This window comes from Salmo trutta, chromosome 1 (genome assembly GCF_901001165.1).
Source record: "Salmo trutta chromosome 1, fSalTru1.1, whole genome shotgun sequence".
Taxonomy (NCBI): domain Eukaryota; kingdom Metazoa; phylum Chordata; class Actinopteri; order Salmoniformes; family Salmonidae; genus Salmo; species Salmo trutta.
Window position 1 is genome coordinate 64,890,118 of NC_042957.1, and position 16,729 is coordinate 64,906,846.

General features: G+C 45.3%; 1 protein-coding gene across 2 annotated transcripts in view; it reads right to left on the bottom strand.

Annotated features, from left to right (window-relative positions):
- Window positions 1–16,729, bottom strand: part of LOC115205322 (protein kinase C alpha type) — a 64,257-nt gene that overhangs the window by 46,877 nt on the left and 651 nt on the right. The window contains exons 3-6 of one of the 2 annotated variants that reach the window (XM_029771156.1): window positions 15,692–15,785; window positions 13,937–13,963; window positions 7,738–7,884; window positions 7,328–7,501 (exon numbers count right to left, since the gene is read on the bottom strand). In XM_029771156.1, coding sequence (XP_029627016.1) covers window positions 7,328–7,501; window positions 7,738–7,884; window positions 13,937–13,963; window positions 15,692–15,785 — 442 coding nt within the window. The remainder of the gene's footprint in view (window positions 1–7,327; window positions 7,502–7,737; window positions 7,885–13,936; window positions 13,964–15,691; window positions 15,786–16,729) is intronic. The other variant, XM_029771166.1, reaches the window with a different exon arrangement.

The window sequence follows — 16,729 nt, forward strand, 5'->3', positions numbered from 1 at the left end:
CTGTACTACCTGACCCACTGCCTCCTATTAATACCTGTACTACCTGACCCACAGCCTCCATTAATACCAGTACTACCTGACCCACAGCCTCCTATTAATACCTGTACTACCTGACCCCTGCCTCCTATTAATACCTGTACTACCTGACCCACTGCCTCCTATTAATAACTGTACTACCTGACCCACAGCCTCCTATTAATACCTGTACTACCTGACCCACTGCCTCCTATTAATACCTGTACTACCTGACCCACTGCCTCCTATTAATACCTGTACTACCTGACCCACAGCCTCCTATTAATAAAAGTACTACCTGACCCACTGCCTCCTATTAATACCTGTACTACCTGACCCACTGCTTCCTATTAATACCAGTACTACCTGACCCACAGCCTCCTATTAATACCTGTACTACCTGACCCACTGCCTCCTATTAATACCTGTACTACCTGACCCACAGCCTCCTATTAATACCTGTACTACCTGACCCACCGCCTCCTATTAATACCTGTACTACCTGACCCACAGCCTCCTATTAATACCTGTACTACCTGACCCACAGCCTCCTATTAATACCTGTACTACCTGACCCACATGCCTCCTATTAATACCTGTACTACCTGACCCACAGCCTCCTATTAATACCTGTACTACCTGACCCACAGCCTCCTATTAATACCTGTACTACCTGACCCACAGCCTCCTATTAATACCTGTACTACCTGACCCACTAGCCTCCTATTAATACCTGTACTACCTGACCCACTGCCTCCTATTAATACCTGTTCTACCTGACCCACTGCCTCCTATTAATACCTGTACTACCTGTCCCACTGCCTCCTATTAATACCTGTACTACCTGACCCACTGCCTCCTATTAATACCTGTACTACCTGACCCACAGCCTCCTATTAATACCTGTACTACCTGACCCACAGCCTCCTATTAATACCTGTACTACCTGACCCACAGCCTCCTATTAATACCTGTACTACCTGACCCACTGCCTCCTATTAATACCTGTACTACCTGACCCACAGCCTCCTATTAATACCTGTACTACCTCACCCACAGCCTCCTATTAATACCTGTACTACCTGACCCACTGCCTCCTATTAATACCTGTACTACCTGACCCACTGCCTCCTATTAATACCTGTACTACCTGACCCACTGCCTCCTATTAATACCTGTACTACCTGACCCACAGCCTCCTATTAATACCTGTACTACCTGACCCACAGCCCCTTATTAATACCTGTACTACCTGACCCACTGCCTCCTATTAATACCTGTACTACCTGACCCACTGCCTCCTATTAATACCTGTACTACCTGACCCACAGCCTCCTATTAATACCTGTACTACCTGACCCACTGCCTCCTATTAATACCTGTACTACCTGACCCACTGCCTCCTATTAATACCTGTACTACCTGACCCACAGCCTCCTATTAATACCTGTACTACCTGACCCACAGCCTCCTATTAATACCTGTACTACCTGACCCACTGCCTCCTATTAATACCTGTACTACCTGACCCACAGCCTCCTATTAATACCTGTACTACCTGACCCACAGCCTCCTATTAATACCTGTACTACCTGACCCACTGCCTCCTATTAATACCTGTACTACCTGAACCACTGCCTCCTATTAATACCTGTACTACCTGACCCACTGCCTCCTATTAATACCTGTACTACCTGACACACAGCCTCCTATTAATACCTGTACTACCTGACCCACAGCCTCCTATTAATACCAGTACTACCTGACCCACTGCCTCCTATTAATACCTGTACTACCTGACCCACTGCCTCCTATTAATACCTGTACTACCTGACCCACAGCCTCCTATTAATACCTGTACTACCTGACCCACAGCCTCCTATTAACACCTGTACTACCTGACACACAGCCTCCTATTAATACCTGTACTACCTGACCCACAGCCTCCTATTAATACCTGTACTACCTGACCCACAGCCTCCTATTAATACCTGTACTACCTGACCCACTGCCTCCTATTAATACCAGTACTACCTGAACCACAGCATCCTATTAATACCTGTACTACCTGACCCACAGCCTCCTATTAATACCTGTACTACCTGACCCACAGCCTCCTATTAATACCACTACCTGACCCACTGCCTCCTATTAATACCTGTACTACCTGACCCACAGCCTCCTATTAATACCTGTACTACCTGACCCACAGCCTCCTATTAATACCTGTACTACCTGACCCACAGCCTCCTATTAATACCTGTACTACCTGACCCACAGCCTCCTATTAATACCTGTACTACCTGACCCACAGCCTCATATTAATACCTGTACTACCTGACCCACAGCCTCCTATTAATACCTGTACTACCTGACACACAGCCTCCTATTAATACCTGTACTACCTGACACACAGCCTCCTATTAATACCTGTACTACCTGACCCACAGCCTCCTATTAATACCTGTACTACCTGACCCACAGCCTCATTAATACCTGTACTACCTGACCCACATCCTCCTATTAACCTGTACTACCTGACCCACAGCCTCCTATTAATACCTGTACTACCTGACCCACAGCCTCCTATTAATACCGTACTACCTGACCCACAGCCTCCTATTAATACCTGTACTACCTGACCCACAGCCTCCTATTAATACCTGTACTACCTGACCCACTGCCTCCTATTAATACCTGTACTACCTGACCCACTGCCTCCTATTAATACCTGTACTACCTGACCCACAGCCTCCTATTAATACCTGTACTACCTGACCCACAGCCTCCTATTAATACCGTACTACCTGACCCACAGCCTCCTATTAATACCTGTACTACCCTGACCCCAGCCTCCTATTAACCTGTACTACCTGACCCACTGCCTCCTATTAATACCGTACTACTGAACCACAGCATCCTATTAACCTGTACTACCTGACCCCACACCTCCTATTAATACCTGTACTACCTGACCCCCAGCCTCCTATTAATACCAGTACTACCTGACCCACTGCCTCCTATTAATACCTGTACTACCCTGACCCACAGCCTCCTATAATACCTGTACTACCTGACCCACAGCCTCCTATTAATACCTGTACTACCTGACCCACAGCCTCCTATTAATACCTGTACTACCTGACCCACAGCCTCCTATTAATACCTGTACTACCTGACCCACAGCCTCATATTAATACCTGTACTACCTGACCCCACAGCCTCCTATTAATACCTGTACTACCTGACCCACAGCCTCCTATTAATACCTGTACTACCTGACACACAGCCTCCTATTAATACCTGTACTACCTGACCCACAGCCTCCTATTAATACCTGTACTACCTGACCCACAGCCTCCTATTAATACCTGTACTACCTGACCCACATCCTCCTATTAATACCTGTACTACCTGACCCACAGCCTCCTATTAATACCTGTACTACTGACCCACAGCCTCCTATTAATACCAGTACTACCTACCCACAGCCTCCTATTAATACCTGTACTTACCTGACCCACAGCCTCCTATGAATACCTGTACTACCTGACCCACATGCCTCCTATGAATACCTGTACTACCTGACCCACTGCCTCCTATTAATACCTGTACTACCTGACCCACAGCCTCCTATTAATACCTGTACTACCTGACCCACAGCCTCCTATTAATACCTGTACTACCTGACCCACTGCCTCCTATTAATACCTGTACTACCTGACCCCACAGCCTCCTATTAATACCAGTACTACCTGACCCCACTGCCTCCTATTAATACCTGTACTACCTGACCCACAAGCCTCCTATTAATACCTGTACTACCTGACCCACTGCCTCCTATTAATACCTGTACTACCTAACCCACTGCCTCCTATTAATACCTGTACTACCTGACCCACAGCCTCCTATTAATACCAATACTACCTGACCCACTGCCTCCTATTAATACCTGTACTACCTGACCCACAGCCTCCTATTAATACCTGTACTACCTGACCCACTGCCTCCTATTAATACCTGTACTACCTGACCCACAGCCTCCTATTAATACCAGTACTACCTGACCCACAGCCTCCTATTAATACCTGTACTACCTGACCCACTGCCTCCTATTAATACCTGTACTACCTGACCCACTGCCTCCTATTAATAACTGTACTACCTGACCCACTGCCTCCTATTAATACCTGTACTACCTGACCCACTGCCTCCTATTAATACCTGTACTACCTGACCCACTGCCTCCTATTAATACCTGTACTACCTGACCCACAGCCTCCTATTAATACCAGTACTACCTGACCCACTGCCTCCTATTAATACCTGTACTACCTGACCCACTGCTTCCTATTAATACCAGTACTACCTGACCCACAGCCTCCTATTAATACCTGTACTACCTGACCCACTGCCTCCTATTAATACCTGTACTACCTGACCCACAGCCTCCTTTTAATACCTGTACTACCTGACCCACAGCCTCCTATTAATACCTGTACTACCTGACCCACAGCCTCCTATTAATTCCTGTACTACCTGACCCACAGCCTCCTATTAATACCTGTACTACCTGACCCACAGCCTCCTATTAATAGCTGTACTACCTGACCCACTGCCTCCTATTAATACCTGTACTACCTGACCCACAGCCTCCTATTAATACCAGTACTACCTGACCCACAGCCTCCTATTAATACCTGTACTACCTGACCCACAGCCTCCTATTAATACCTGTACTACCTGACCCACAGCCTCCTATTAATACCTGTACTACCTGACCCACTGCCTCCTATTAATACCTGTTCTACCTGACCCACTGCCTCCTATTAATACCTGTACTACCTGTCCCACTGCCTCCTATTAATACCTGTACTACCTGACCCACTGCCTCCTATTAATACCTGTACTACCTGACCCACAGCCTCCTATTAATACCTGTACTACCTGACCCACAGCCTCCTATTAATACCTGTACTACCTGACCCACAGCCTCCTATTAATACCTGTACTACTACCTGACCCACAGCCTCCTATTAATACCTGTACTACCTGACCCACTGCCTCCTATTAATACCTGTACTACCTGACCCACAGCCTCCTATTAATACCTGTACTACCTCACCCACGCCTCCTATTAATACCTGTACTACCTGACCCACTGCCTCCTATTAATACCTTACTACCTGACCCACTGCCTCCTATTAATACCTGTACTACCTGACCCCCTGCCTCCTATTAATACCTGTACTACCCTGACCACAGCCCTCCATTAATACCTGTACTACCTGACCCACTGCCTCCTATTAATACCTGTACTACCTGACCCACAGCCTCCTATTAATAGCTGTACTACCTGACCCACAGCCTCCTATTAATACCTGTACTACTGACCCACTGCCTCCTATTAATACCTGTACTACCTGACCCCACAGCCTCCTATTAATACCTGTACTACCTGACCCACAGCCTCCTATTAATACCTGTACTACCTGCCCACTGCCTCCTATTAATACCTGTACTACCTGACCCACTGCCTCCTATTAATACCTGTACTACCTGACCCACTGCCTCCTATTAATACCTGTACTACCTGACACACAGCCTCCTATTAATACCTGTACTACCTGACCCACAGCCTCCTATTAATACCTGTACTACCTGACCCACTGCCTCCTATTAATACCTGTACTACCTGACCCACAGCCTCCTATTAATACCTGTACTACCTGACCCACAGCCTCCTATTAATACCTGTACTACCTGACCCCACTGCCTCCTATTAATACCAGTACTACCTGAACCACAGCATCCTATTACCTTACTACCTGACCCACTGCCTCCTATGATACATACTCCTGACCCACTGCCTCCTATTAATACCATGTACTACCTGACCCACTGCCTCCTATTAATACCCCTGTACTACCTGACCCACAGCCTCCTATTAATACCTGTACTACCTGACCCACAGCCTCCTATTAATACCTGTACTACCTGACCCACAGCCTCCTATTAATACCTGTACTACCTGACCCACAGCCTCATATTAATACCTGATACAGAACACTGACCCACAGCCTACTATGAAGACCTGTACTACCGTTGACACACAGCCTCCTATTAATACCTGTACTACCTGGACACACAGCTCCTATTAATACCTGGACTACCTGACAACACAGCCTCCTAGTAATACCTTACTAACCTGACCCACAGCCTCCTATTAATACCTGTAACTACCTGACCCGACTGGCTGCCCCCTATTAATACCTGTGACTACCTGACCCACTGCCTCCTCATTAATACCTGTACTACCTGACCAAAGCCTCCTAGGAATAACCTGTACTACCTGACCCACAGCCTCCTATTAATACCTGTACTACCTGACCCACAGCCTCCTATTAATACCTGTACTACCTGAACCACATAAATAGAAAGCTGGCAGACGTCAACGGAGGAAACAAAACGCAGTAGGTTTGTACCCTCATCAGTACCCCGCTGATGTACACGACATAGAAGACCAATAGTCCCATAATCCATCCCGTAAGTGTATGAAAGCCCAGCAGGTGTCAGGTGTAACCTTCAGACCTGAGTGTTTTATTGTTTTATGAAAGGCCTCATAAGTCATCTGTCAGTCAGACAGAGAGGCTGGAGCAGGACTCTACACAGGGCTGACTGAAGACAAAGGCCTCTCTCTCTGCTCCCTCTGTAGATCTATATGCTGGGTCTGTTTGGAGAGGTTCAACTCACTCAACTCACTGGCCACTGTGTTGGAGCAGTGTGTGCCGTGTATATGCACAAAGACAATGACACAAAAGAAACACACATTAAATACACACGTTTGTTTTACTATCCTTGTGGGGACCAAACGATTGATTCCCATTCAAAATCCTATTTTTCCTAAACCCTTAACCTAACCCTAACTATAACCCTAATCCCAAACCCCAACCTTAACCCTTACCCTTAACCTAACCCTAATTCTAACCCTAACCCTAATTCTAATTCTAACCCTAAACCTAAACCCAACCTTCTAAGCCTAAAATAGTAACTTTTCTTGTGGCGACAGGCAAACTGTCTTCACTTGTCAGAATTGTCTTTGTTTTCTTATCCTTGTGAGGGCTTCACACACTGAGGAGGCCTCCTCTATTATTCAGCTGCAGGATGACCCCTGAACCCCTTAGTCCCACTGGGAATCTCATGTGTGTGTGTGTGTGTGTGTGTGTGTGTGTGTGTGTGTGTGTGTGTGGTGTGTGTGTGTGTGTGTGTGTGTGTGTGTGTGTGTGTGTGTGTGTGTGTGTACAGTACCTACCACAGTCTGAAAGCAGGAGTGGAGTGCAGTGAGGAACGGGGGTTTGTCTCTCTGGGCCAGGACTCTCTTCTCCACCATGGTACACTCCACATCATCATCCTGGATCACCACGTCCTTCTTCAGGATCTTGATGGCATACAGCTCCTCTGTGGACTTCATCTCTGCCAGCATCACCTACACAGGGACACCTGGGGTTAAACACGGGATTTCAACCACTAGCCCTAACCCTAACCTGAAAGGGACATTACATTCCAAAAATCTAAGTTTGTCAGATGTTTTCACACCTCAAAAGTAGTCTACCGAATATGTCAAAAATGATTCCTGCCATTGGTTCTGCTGATCCAGCTTGATGCCTCAACCTCTAATGAATTCAACTACTCACATGTTACATTCCCAGTCCCTTCTCTTACCTTGCCAAAGCTGCCCTTCCCCAGCAGAGCCAGAAAGTTGAAGTCACTGAGTCGGACACGGTCCATTCCGGGCATGGTTCGGTCTGAGCTGAACCGTCTGTGGTCCGCTGGCGTGATCACCTTCTTCCCGTGGCCCAACTTGGCTTTCTACGATGTAAAACACACACGCAGGTACGTACGCACGCACACAGACGCACGCACGCACACACACACACACACACACACACACACACACACACACACGCACAAACACACACTTGTAACACCACATTTGATTAAGCACACATATTACAAATCATACTACATGCTCCACAGACATGACTCAACATCCAACAAACAAAATAACAAAAATGTCATGAGGTGCTTGATGCAGCTTGCCAAGTAAATGATCTGTCCTTAAGGGAGAGGACGTGTCCCAAATGGCACCCATAGGCCTCTAGTCTAAAGTAGTGCACTATAAAGGGAACAGGGGGCCATTTGGGATGCATACAGATTATTTCTTTCACACAACCATCATGATGAAATCCTATTCTTCTGATTCTGACAGCATCAAATGCAACCCAGTGCTCGGCTGCCTTTCATCCAGTGTCTATTGGTGTGGACAGAGTTGAGACCAAGCATTAAAGGGGCAATCTGCGATTGCTACATCCACTTTTAAATTAATGATATATATCCATTGATTCGTCAAGAATGTAACTTAGAAATGCCCCATGAGCTTAGTTCAACTGTCATCAGAACCCAAAATATAAGATTGTTTTACTCCATTGTTTATAAACAATTTAATTGTAAACAAACACTGTATAGCTTCAAAATAGTTAAAACTATAATTTTGATCACCTGGATGGTCAGTTCTTGCATCCATAGCTCTGTCCATACATTTCTCTAACCCCATCCCTCGGGTTCATAACAAAAAAGGCGGCGGGGTGTCCACTTTTGTGTTGTTTAAATAGCAGATTGCCCCTTTAAGTGTCTCCTGCCTATGAGACTAACAGAGAGTTAGTCAGAAAGTATAGTATGGTGCTCTGGGACTTGTGGGAGTTCCAAAACAGCTGTTCTGGAGTCAGGTAATATTCCTCAGAGTCACAAACATTATTCCCACTCATCTGTCTGCTTTATGGTAGGTTTAACACTGGGATAGATGCCATGGTAATAGACTGCTACCATGCTCTAGTGGGGCTATGCTTTGACGATAGGCTTACAGCTATTAAGATCTACATATTTTCAAGGCTTCAGAATGGACCCATGATGAAGCTACTTCATAGCTAGTAGGTAGGTGGTAATAACAAGTTCCTATAGAGCTTCAGAACCAATTTATATCCCAAACAACACAAACTAATTCAGAAAATGAATGCAGAAGCACCAAGACAACAAAGATTTGAGAACAAAAAGTTGTAATAACAGAACAATTAAAATGTTTTGATGTTTCATATCGACTGATTGGAGCATAAAAAAAGATATTTGTTGCCCTTTGATTGACAGTTATCCAGAGTAGTATTGGGCATCATTGTGAGGCGTGGGTGCGGGTCAGTAGGGGTGTCTCTGTGCCCCTTTGTGATAATGATTGGAATGCCATGTCCCCAACACAGAGGGCAATTAGAGCCCGCCGGCCACCATTGCAGCTCCAACCGCTGTCTGTTTCTTTCAGATAACAAGAGAAAAAGGAAACTAACACCCAGCAGAGAGACAACTGTTGCCAGGCCAACTACCTGTCTATGACTGCCTTTCAGAAAGCACTGAAGCCTTGGATCAGACTCACTATCATGGTCCTGATTCTATTATGATTCTGGTGATGAATGCACACCTGGTGAAAAATACAAACATGATTTGAGAAAATGAACTGCAATGTTTAAAGGACCGGTTGACTTTGTCGTTTCGATAACTAGGTCTTTTTTATTTGTCTAAATTTGTATCTGGACACTAGGGAAATATTCTTGACACTCTGATGAAGGCCAACTGTTGCCGCTTGCTATAGACCACCTTCTGCCCCCAGCTGTGCCCTGGACACCATATGTGAATTAATTGTTAGGTGACATAAACTGGCACATGCTTTACACCCCGGCCATGCTACAATCTAAGCTTGATGTACCTCAATCTCAGACAAATTATCAATAAACCAACCAGGCACAACACTAAATCCGTAAACTCTCATAGATATCATCCTAACCAACCTGCCCTCCAAATACACCTCTGCTGTCTTCAACCAGGATCTCAGCGATCACTGCCTGCATCCGTAATGGGTCCGCGGTCAAACAACCACTCCTCATCACTGTCAAACGCTCCTTAAAACACTTCAGCGAGCAGGCCTTTCTAATCGACCTGGCCTGGGTATCCTGGAAGGATATTGACCTCATTCCGTCAGTAGAAGATGCCTGGTTATTCATTAAAAGTGCTTTCCTCACAATCTTAAATAAGCATGCCCCATTCAAAAAATGTAGGACCGGGAAAAGATATAGCCCTTGGATCACTCCAGACCTGACTGCCCTTGACCAGCACAAAAGCATTCTGTGGCGTACTGCATTAGCATAGAATAGCCCTCGCGATATGAAACTTTTCGGGGAAGGTAGGAACCAATTTACACAGGCAGTCAGGAAAGCTAAGGCTAGCTTTTTCAAACAGAAATTTGCATCCTGCAGCACAAACTACAAAAAGTTCTGGGACACTGTAAAGTCCATGGAGAAAAAGAGTACCTCCTCCCAGCTGCCGACTGCACTGAGACTAGGAAACACTGTCACCACCGATAAATCCACAATAATTTCAATCAGCATTTTTCTACGGCTGGCCATGCTTTCCACCTGGCCACCCCTACCCTGGTCAACATCTGGACCCCTACAAATCAGCAGGGCTAGACAATCTGGACCCTCTCTTTCTAAAATTATCAGCCAAAATTGTTGCAGCCCCTATTACTAGCCTGTTCAACCTCTCTTTCGTATCGTCTGAGATCCCCAAAGATTGGAAAGCTAGAGCGGTCATCCCCCTCTTCAAAGGGGGAGACACTCTAGACCCAAACTGTTATAGACCTATATCCATCCTGCCCTGCCTTTCTAAAATCTTCGAAAGCCAAGTTAACAAACAGATCACCGACCATTTCGAATCCCACCACACCTTCTCTACTATGCAATCTGGTTTCCGGGCGGGTCATGGGTGCACCTCAGCCACGCTCAAGGTGCTAAACAATATCATAACCTCCATCGATAAGAGACATTACTGTGCAGCTGTATTCATAGACCTGGCCAAGGCTTTCGACTCTGTTAATCACCACATTCTTATCGGCAGACTCAAAAGCCTTGGTTTCTCAAATGACTGCCTCGCCTGGTTCACCAACTACTTCTCAGACAGAGTTCTGTGTGCAAAATCGGAGGGCCTGTTGTCCGGACCTCTGGCAGTCTCTATGAGGGTGCCACAGGGTTCAATTCTCGGGCCAACTCTTTTCTCTGTATACATCAATGATGTCGCTCTTGCTGCTGATTCTCTGATCCACCTCTACGCAGACGACACCATTCTGTATACTTCTGGCCCGTCTTTGGACACTGTGTTAACTAACCTCCAGACGAGCTTCAACGCCATACAACTCTCCTTCCGTGGCCTCCAACTGCTCTTAAATGCAAGTAAAACTAAATGCATGCTCTTCAACCGAACGCTCCAAGCACCTGCCCGCCTGTCCAGCATCACTACTCTGGACGGTTCTGACTTAGAATATGTGGACATCTACAAATACCTAGGTGTCTGGTTAGACTGTAAACTCTCCTTCCAGACTCACATTAAGCATCTCCAATCCAAAATTAAATCTATGATCGGCTTCCTATTTCACAACAAAGCATCCTTCACTCATGCTGCCAAACATACCCTAGTAAAACTGCCTATTCTACCAATCCTTGACTTTGGCGATGTCATTTACAAAATAGCCTCCAACACTCTACTCAGCAAATTGGATGCAGTCTATCACAGTGCCATCCATTTAGTCACCAAAGCCCCTTATACTACCCACCACTGCGACCTGTATGCTCTCGTTGACTGGCCCTCGCTTCATTTTCGTCGCCAAACCCACTGGCTCCAGGTCATCTATAAGTCTTTGCTAGATAAAGCCCTGCCTTATCTCAGCTCACTGGTCACCATAGCAGCACCCACCCGTAGCACGCGCTCCAGCAGGTATATTTCACTGGTCACCCCCAAAGCCAATTCCTCCTTTGGCCACCTTTCCTTCCAGTTCTCTGATGCTAATGACTGGAACGAATTGCAAAAATCACTGAAGCTGGGGACTTATGTGTCCCTCACTAACTTTGAGCACCAGCTGTCAGAGCAGCTCACAGATCACTGCATCTGTACATAGTCCATCTGTAAATAGCCCAAACTACTACCTCATCCCCATACTGTTTTTTTTGTTGTTGCTCCTTTGCACCCCAGTATCTCTACTTGCACATTCATCTTCTGCACATCTGTCACTCCAGTGTTTAATTGCTAAATTGTAATTATTTTGCCACTATGGCCTATTTATTGCCTTACCTCCCTTATCTTACCTAATTTGCACACACTGTATATAGACTTTTTTTCTATTGCATTATTGACTGTATGTTTGTTTATTCCATGTGTAACTCTGTGCTGTTGTTTGTGTCGCACTGCATTGCTTTATCTTGGCCAGGTCGCAGTTGTAAATGAGAACTTGTTCTCAACTGGCCTACCTGGTTAAATGAAGGTGAAATAAAATAACAAATAAAATAAAAATTGTTCAAAATCGTATAATAAAGTCGCTGGTGACTTTGGAAGATGCACAGAGCATTCATTTTCAAGTGGCTCTTATGGTGGTTGCCAGCGGTTCTAGACCCAGATTCTGTAGCAGGATGCAGAGAGAGACTGGGAGATCTCAGTGGAAGTGGTGAATAAAGGCTGACTCACCGATGTATGATTGCTCAGAGACAGACGCTAAACAATTCTATAGACAGGAGAGACTAATGCAAGCAGAGCATAGGGACCTGCCCTTTACTGCACCGACACACCACCAACAACAGCCATGACCTTCAGAACATCATCATGTTAGACCTACAGGGAGATTATAGGTAGGTGTGTTGACATTAATGTTGACTAAATGGGTTGGTAGTGTTAGGTAGTGTTATTGGTTTTCAGTCTAGTGGCTATTGGTATGAAAATGAGCAGCTAGCTCTAGTGGTCAATATCAGAATGGCAGTTAAAACACAAGGTGCAATGTTTCCTTTTTTTCTGTATGGAAAGCATTAAAAAGGCACTTTTAGTACTTAAATGTTACTACAGTTTCATGTTAGCTGATATTATGATTTAAATGCTTTCTAATGATGGTTAAATGTGATGTGTTGGCACCTGAAGTTTAGTTTGTACAACAAAAAAGCTTAACGTAGATGAGAAGTTAGACAATGTGAAACATACAATAGATTTTGAGAGCATTTGACCATAGAGTTTAAATCTCTTGTTCATCAGCAGTGAGTTTGATAAATGAGTGTACAACACACACACACACACGCAGACGCACACGCACACACACACACACGCACACGCACACACACACACAACAACACACGCACACGCACACAACCATGCACGTACGCACGCACACACACACACACACACACACACAAACCTATACAATTGAATCCAATCCAATGTCGCCACCTTGTGGAGGAGAGTGTGTGCACACACCAAGGCATGCATGTACTGGACAGTACATCACTATACACATGCCCACGTGCTTAACCACTTATTAGCCTTCTATAGTCTAGGCTTGTGATGGACTAATAGAAGGCGGGCTGCGGACCACACTACTGGCCAATAAGGAGGGGTCATAGCCAGTCTTAGCCAATGAGGAGCCGTAGTGTTGCTCTCCTGGGCAATGACAGTGTATTGCTGAGCCTGAGATGGTGAGGATGAGGACCCCTCCAGAGGTCTGTGTGGTCCACAGATTTACTAACATCAACGCTGTTTGTGTGTTTGTGTGTGTGTGTTTATGCGTGTGTCTGTGTGTGTGTGTGTACAATGTGTGATGTAATAGTGAAAAGGTGAGAATGTCTCTTGCGTAGCAGACACCTAACAGGTAAGGCCTGGAATTGTTCCTGACCACATGACCTGACCTGTACAAACTCAGCATCTCAAGACAGGAGGAGACTGCAGAGCTGATAGAGAAGGGTGGGAAAAGGAGGGATGTTTAAAGGAGAGGTGGGGGGGGCAGAAGAGCTACCTTGAGGTAGTGGTTTAATTGGCAGGCCTAGAAGAGACAGGAAAGAGAAGCTACAGTGGTAGTAAGGCCAGCGATGTAAGTCCCCAGCACCCCTTTAAGGCGCTTCGATATCCATGATTATTAACAGCTTATTTTTAATAAAGGATGGCATTATCAGCACATACAGAGAAGGTCAAACCATCTCTCACAATTTGCAACGGACACCATGCTCAAGAGCTACAGTAGTTACATTCTAATGATACTATACACCTGTAGAGGCATCTCTCTCTCTCTCTCTCTCTCTCTCTCTCGCTCACTCTTTTGCTCTCTTTTTCTCTCTCTCTCTCATTCACTCTCTCTCTCTCTTCCTGATGATGATGTTCTGGTTTCCGAGGCAACCCACCCAGACTTGTGAAAACCCTGGCCTCGGAGGGATGTGAAGGCTTTTGAATAGAGCGACGTGAGAATTCAAACAACCCAACTTCATGTAGGTCTCAGGAGACTTTGTTTCAGGACAGGAGACGACGCGAGGATATGAGGTCATATGGTTTTGCTCTGTGGTACTGTGTCAGTAGTTTGTACGGATTAAGAGACAGAGGAAAATAGATAGAACAAGAGAAATGTGAAAGAGGAGAGGAAAATAGAAAAAGGCTAGTAGTACTCTGAGAGCATCCATTCCAAGTAATATTCAATCACACAGCTAAAGAGGAGAGAGTAATATTTAATCGCACAGCTAAAGAGGAGAGAGTAATATTCAACCACACAGCTAAAGAGGAGAGAGTAATATTTAATCACACAGCTAGAGAAGAGAGTAATATTCAATCACACAGCTAAAGAGGAGAGAGTAGTATTTAATCACACAGCTAAAGAGGAGAGAGTAATATTCAATCACACAGCTAAAGAGGGGAGAGTAATATTCAATCACACAGCTAAAGAGGGGAGAGTAATATTCAACCACACAGCTAAAGAGGAGAGAGTAATATTTAATCACACAGCTAGAGAAGAGAGTAATATTCAATCACACAGCTAAAGAGGAGAGAGTAGTATTTAATCACACAGCTAAAGAGGAGAGAGTAATATTCAATCACACAGCTAAAGAGGAGAGAGTAATATTCAATCACACAGCTAAAGAGGAGAGAGTAATATGGCTAAAGAGGGGAGAGTAATATTCAATCACACAGCTAAAGAGGAGAGAGTAATATTCAATCACACAGCTAAAGAGGGGAGAGTAATATTCAATCACACAGCTAAAGAGGGGAGAGTAATATTCAATCACACAGCTAAAGAGGGGAGAGTAATATTTAATCACACAGCTAAAGAGGGGAGAGTAATATTTAATCACATAGCTAAAGAGGGGAGAGTAATATTCAACCGCACAGCTAAAGAGGGGAGAGTAATATTCAATCACACAGCTAAAGAGGAGAGAGTAATATTCAACCACACAGCTAAAGAGGAGAGAGAGGACAGACAACTTCACCATGGTGGCTCAGTATCTCAGAGAGCTCTGGAATCAGGAAATAATAAATTTGTTAAGGGAGAGTGTTTAAGTATTTATGTGTGGGTGTGTGTGTGTTTGTGTGAGCGTGAGTGTGAGTGTGACAGTGAGAAGACTGCTTGGTGGGAGGCAAGATTGTTATTCAACAATGTGACAGTATTCCATCCAGAGATCTAATAAAGAAATATGTCAAACCTAGAATTTCACACGCACACACTCTCTAATGTCTTTCCCAGTGGGTAGTCGATGGACTACAAATCCCACGATACTCTTCTCCTCACCTCAAACTTATGCCTGAGCTCCATGTTGACGTCGTCGATCTCAGGGATGGGAACGTTGTAGTACTCCCCTTCCTCCTGGCACAGCATCTTGTACCTGCAGAGTGGACCACAGCAGCACTGTCAGAATCTGTCAATCAATCAATCAATCAGGTTAACCAATTTAAAAAATGACCTTTGTTGACTTCACTATACTGGACCAGGACCAACCACACATTTAAGCATCAGTGATACTCAATAGAGGTTCTGCAGCTGGCAGTGCTCTTTATTGATATGTATAAAGTGTTTATATTAAGTCTAGCCTTGATACTGCAATGCCAGCAGAATGGATATCTCTGTTTACAGTTGGCTACTCTGATGTGTACCCATTCTGGCACATTTCCCCACTGGCAGAACACACACACACACACACACACACACACACACACACACACACACACACACACACACACACACACACACACACACACACACACACACACACACACACACACACACACACACACACACACACACACACACACACACACCACACCTCATTACTAAGCATCAGGGACCATCTGTATACACTCACAGAGACACCTCTTTAAAATGTCTGCCAAACACACACATCATCATCACCACCGTCATCGTCTACAGTGATGCCTGCCGATGCCAAGCATTAAGCAGTAGTGGGCCCAGGTCTTTCCAGGAAGCACTAGTCTCCTTCCCAGTCCTGGATCTTCTCCCCAGCTTCTAGCAAACCAGGCTAAGGACACGCTGAGCACTTAGCTGTGAGTCAGGGTTCAATCAGGCTAACTGACGGAGGAAGTATGCTAACATTAAAGGAGTGTTTACGTATGCCCATCCAGACTTGTCACAGCAGCCGGACAAAAATCCCAACAACAACTGGTCTATGCATTAGTGCCCAGAGGGATGCTGTCTGTCTGTCTGTCTGTCTGTCTGTCTGTCTGTCTGTCTGTCTGTCTGTCTGTCTGTCTGTCTGTCTGAATGGAGCTGGCACTGTCCAACAGGCTGTATTTCACTGAGTGTGTTTTTGTA